This window comes from Accipiter gentilis, chromosome 16 (genome assembly GCF_929443795.1).
Source record: "Accipiter gentilis chromosome 16, bAccGen1.1, whole genome shotgun sequence".
In the NCBI taxonomy this organism is placed as follows: domain Eukaryota; kingdom Metazoa; phylum Chordata; class Aves; order Accipitriformes; family Accipitridae; genus Astur; species Astur gentilis.
In genome coordinates this window covers 15,477,821-15,482,447 of record NC_064895.1, presented here as the reverse complement: position 1 = coordinate 15,482,447, position 4,627 = coordinate 15,477,821, and the positions used below count along the sequence as shown (strand labels likewise).

The following is a 4,627-nucleotide window of genomic DNA, read 5'->3' as shown; positions in this document are numbered from 1 at the left end:
CTTTGTTTAAATAGTGCCCTGAACAATGTCACTAAATCATATAAGCTAGATAAAGATTAGTTTTTACAAAGCTCATTTTATAGATAACAAAAAAAGAGGAAAAGAGAAGCAGCTTGCCTATAGCCAAGGGGAAACTGAGAACTTAGACCTTCACATCACCTGGTGCTCGCCTCAAAGCTCATTGAAATCACCCCCAAAAGTGCTGTTGACATTAGCAAAACCCAGCACTGGCTCTTTATTGATCACTGGAGGCACACTCCCCACATTTGGTCTCTTGTCCAAACCCATTTTAAATCCCTTCTTAAAAAACCCGAAACATTTCTGCTGTGCTGCTTACAAGAAATTTGCCAATGAGTAGGCTGTACGTGAAGAAATCATGTTTCTACTAGGTAATTTAGAGCTTTTAATGGTGGACATGCTAGGCCGTGTAACTTTATGATCCTACTAGTACCCACATCCTAATCCTAGTAGCAATCCTACCAGTTGTTGCACCTACTTCTTTTATCTCATTGTTAAGTTAAATGCTCAAGCAAATTACATGATTTTTTTGTTGCTGTTGCAGTAAAGTGGATCCTAATCTGTTTTGGGGATGAAGCAGTCCTATGATATAAATAAACAGTGCCTCTCCCAAACAGATTTTCATCAATTCCTTCAGAAAACTCACTGTAGTTCACTAAAAGAAGCATGAGTCACAATGCCCAATTTGACTTTTCAAAACATGTTCTCATGTGCGTGTGTCAGGTTTGGGGATTTTGATTCAGTGGATTGTAAAAGAGAATCCAGTTACGGGGTTTGGGTTGATATTCAGATCTGACCTTCCCTCAAGCTGGGGGGTTGTTGTTCAGCACCAGGGCCCTGACTCAGAATATCAGAGAGCCCGATCTCACTCAAAACCATGCAAGTGACTCACATATTTACTTCTCTTTGACTCCCTCTGCTCTTCCTTTCAAGTTAAAATATTGGCCCATTTTTCTGACATCAGCTCACTGACATCCAGCTGAAAGTCAACACAATAAAACTGTTAACCTTTCCTCCCCGAGGTCCCTCCACCTCTGTGGATGGCATTTCTGCGGTCTCTGTGGTTCTGCCCAGTAACGTCAGCCACATCTCCGGGCCGCTGGAACCACGGTTCGGCCACAACCTCACCACGTCGGCCCGTGGCGCATCCCTGCCGTCCAACTCGCCTCCTCCGTCCCCGCAGCCACCGCTTGGGCCGTCGGCAGCACTCTCCCCACTACAGCCTCCCCTGCTCTTGCCTGGGTCTGGCGAACAGCATCCAGGCCCCCTCGAAACGCCTGCCGAGCGCGGTGAGGTGGCCGCAGCCGCGTCCGGCACAGCGTGTGGAGGTCCATCTTCCTCAGGGTGAGCAAGGGAGGTCTGCGTCTTCCCTGGCACAGCTCCTCGCCTTCTAGCTCTCCATCCTCCCTCTCGTATGTGCCCCGAGCATTGCCGCTCTACCCGAAATGCTCCTCACCCACTTTCTCAAATGTGGGGTTTTGGGGTTTGTTTTGTGTGCTTTACGCTACGCGGGCAGGATGAGGTCTGCGCCTAAATTCACCCAGCCACCACACAGCCCATTCCCTCTCCGGTTGCTGTGCCCAGGCCCGGCCCCTCCGCCGGGCCTTGTCCGCAGCGGCTGCCTCAGCGACCGGCGAAGCGGGAGGTCACCTTGGCGCTGCGGCCGGGCTGCGGGCTGGGCACGGCGGGGCGGCCGCGGCCGCGGCCCCGGCCCCGGCCCCGGGCCTCCCCTCCCGGCCGCGGGGCGCTGATCTCAGGGTTATAGTTAGGCGGTGAGTGAGCGCTGAGCTATGCGCCGCCGCTCGCAGCGGGGCCTTGTGGGTAAGGGAGGCCGCAGCCGCGGCGCGGGGCCGCGGGAGGAGGAGGCCGGGCGGGGGGCGGGCGCAGCGGCAGCAGCAGCAGGAGCAGCAGCAGCAGCAGGAGCAGGGCGCCGCGGGCGGGCGGCGGCCGCAGCATGGAGTGAGCGGCGCGGCGCGGCGAGGCCAGGCCGGTGGGGATCGCAGCTCCCGCCCGAGCAGCAGACGGGGCGGAGGAGAGGGAGCTAGAGTCCCCGAGCCCGGCTCCGTCTCCGCGGCGGGCGATTCCCCCCCTTCCCTTCTTTTCCCTTCCCTTCCCTCCCCTCCCCGCCTCCCTCCGCCCTGGGAGCGGGGCGGTCGGCCGGTGCAATGGCCCGGCCGGCGGCGGGGAGCGGGCAGTGAGCCGGCGCCCGCTGAGGGACGCCCCGAGCTAGGGGGAGAGGCGGGGGCACGGCGGGAAGCGCTCCCTCCCACCTCTCCCCTCCCTCTCCCCGCGCCCGGGCGGAGCAGCGGCCGCTTCCCCGCGCCCTTCATGCCCGGCCGGCCGCGAGGCGGCCAACGGCGGCGCGCTGCCCTCTGCTCCCGCCTCGCCGCCCAGGCCCGGCCCGCCGCGGCCCCCGCCCTTCCCCCGGCCTCTCCGCCGCGCTAGGCCCGGCGCCGGCCCGCCGGCGGGCGACCCCGCTCAGTCCCCTCCTCCCCGGCAGCGGGGGACGGTCTCCCGCCGCCGCTAGGCGGGGCGGAGGATGAGCCAGCAGCCGGCGGTGAAGATGTCGGCGGCTCCCCTCACGGCGGAGGCGCTGGAGTCGGCGGCGGGGATGCTCGAGGGCCGCCAGAGGAAGCTGGAGTCCATGATCCGCGACCCGCGCTCGCCGGTCAACGTGGAGAGCCTGCTGGTGAGGGGGGCGGCCTGGCCGCGCCGCGCCGCGCCGCGGGGGGAAGCGCCTGGCGGGGTAACAAAGGGAGCGCTGCCCTCGCCTCGGGCGGGCGGGAGGGGGAAGGAAGGAAGGAAGGAAGGAAAGGGCTCCCGCGTCCTGGAGGAGCGTTCCTGGGGGAGGACGACGGCTCTCTCCCCGGGGCAGGCGGGGGGGGGGCGCCGCGCCGCCGGCGAGGGGGGGCGAGGGGCGCCCGGCCACCTGAGGAGAGGGCCCCGCCGGGCGGGGAGGTGGCGGGCAGCGGGCCCTCGCCCCTCCGGGGGCTGTTTTTGGGAGGTGTGGAGGGACTGCGCCGTGAACCGAGAGCGAGCGCTCTCCGTTTAGGTACAGCTTATTTCGGGGAAAGTGAGAAGTGGCTCTGCAAAGGTCTGACCTGGGGAGGAAAGCGCCTTTTTTTCTCTCCCAGCATCGTTTCCACCGTTTACTTTCGCACCTCGTAATCATAGCGTGCCCGTTCCCGAAGTACCTGTCTTTGTGTGCACTGCCGGGCACCCGGTGCCCATCCTCTCAACCCCCTGTGAAACCGTCCTCTGGTAAAGTTGAGGTTCGCTGTGCGATGTGGAAATAACTCGGGGAAAGGACATGCCTAAGGGAGTAATTTAAGTGGGGGGTCCTGTGGGGTCACGTTTATTTTCCATTGGGGCAAATTGATTCGTCTGTCTCCTATTTCAAATAGCATTTTTCTGTGTGAGTGTATGAAATACAATTTCCTTTAGTAAGAAATCCATGCCCTCAGGAAGGAGTGGGAAGGGAGTTATATTTCCCCATTTAAAACATCCAAACCCTGAAAAGGCAGTGAGAGGGAGACTTGATTTTTTTTTTTTTTTTTTAAACTGAACTTCAGGGTCTTCAAACCTTTTATTTCCAGTCTGTCCAAAGATTTCCAATGTGTCCCAGTTATGAGGAACAGAAAAGGGGGGGGGGGGGGGGAATCCCAGTCCTTCCAAGAGTTGCTCAAGGCACTTACACTGAGACTTTTTTTTTTTTTCTGCTTTCAAATGACTCAGTTCTGTTTGGCCAAAAATACAGGAACTGACTGAACAGTATGTATGCCTGTGCTGTGTGGAGAATATAGGAATTTCCTATAGCATCTGAAAAATGTTCTTCTAGAGGCTTTAGTCCTGTATTACTCCTCTCATAGACGTTCAGAGGCATAATGACACCCATAGTAGTCAAAGGGGAGTGGGAAACATTGCTACGTATCTAACTGAATTCAGATAAGTTTTCGCCTAGGCCAAAGCAAAAAGAGCTGCCTCTGGGCTTCGATCCCAGCATTTTCACTTTGGTATTTTGCTAGGAAAACTTTGACCTGTGGCCAAAAAAGACCAGTTAAAAATAGTACAGTCATTCTGAAAAATGCATCAGGTTAATACTTAACCCCAGTAGACTTTTTCACACTCTCTGCTTTTATACTCAACAGTGTGTTTATTTTATTCTCTTGCCTCCTCTGCCTTGGACATAGATTAGATACACTAAATACTGTTTATGTTTCTGAAGAGAAATTCTAATTGCAAAATTGAGACTGGACTGCTTAGCAGGTTTTTTTTTAAACGTTTTGTATGCATACAGTATAGACCAATTTGTGTAATATACTGCACAAATTAGCAAACCATGGGAGAGTGTTAGCTGGATTGTAAATGCATGGTTTTTTTATGGTAATGGTCATCACTTTGCTCTCTGCATTCTCTCTGTAAGTATTGTTTAAAAAAATTAACAGCAAGTAAAATATAATGCTGTTCAATCAAATTTCCTAGCTTGTGCATTCAACATGTCTATGTATGAAATAATGAACTACCTCAGGCTTATTTAGTTATTATTCTTATTTAGGAAATTTGCAATGGATTTCCTGTAAAAGCCATTTCTTTTGGGCTTTGGTATTGT

At 55.4% G+C, this 4,627-nt stretch overlaps 1 protein-coding gene across 2 annotated transcripts in view; it reads left to right on the top strand.

The window, feature by feature from the left end:
- Positions 1–1,922: 1,922 nt before the first annotated feature.
- ROCK2 (Rho associated coiled-coil containing protein kinase 2) overlaps positions 1,923–4,627 on the top strand; it is a 101,617-nt gene continuing 98,912 nt past the window's right edge. Inside the window, exon 1 of one of the 2 annotated variants that reach the window (XM_049819594.1) lies at positions 1,923–2,707. In XM_049819594.1, the coding sequence (XP_049675551.1) occupies positions 2,558–2,707 (150 nt within the window). In that variant the 5' untranslated portion in view covers positions 1,923–2,557. The remainder of the gene's footprint in view (positions 2,708–4,627) is intronic. The other variant, XM_049819593.1, reaches the window with a different exon arrangement.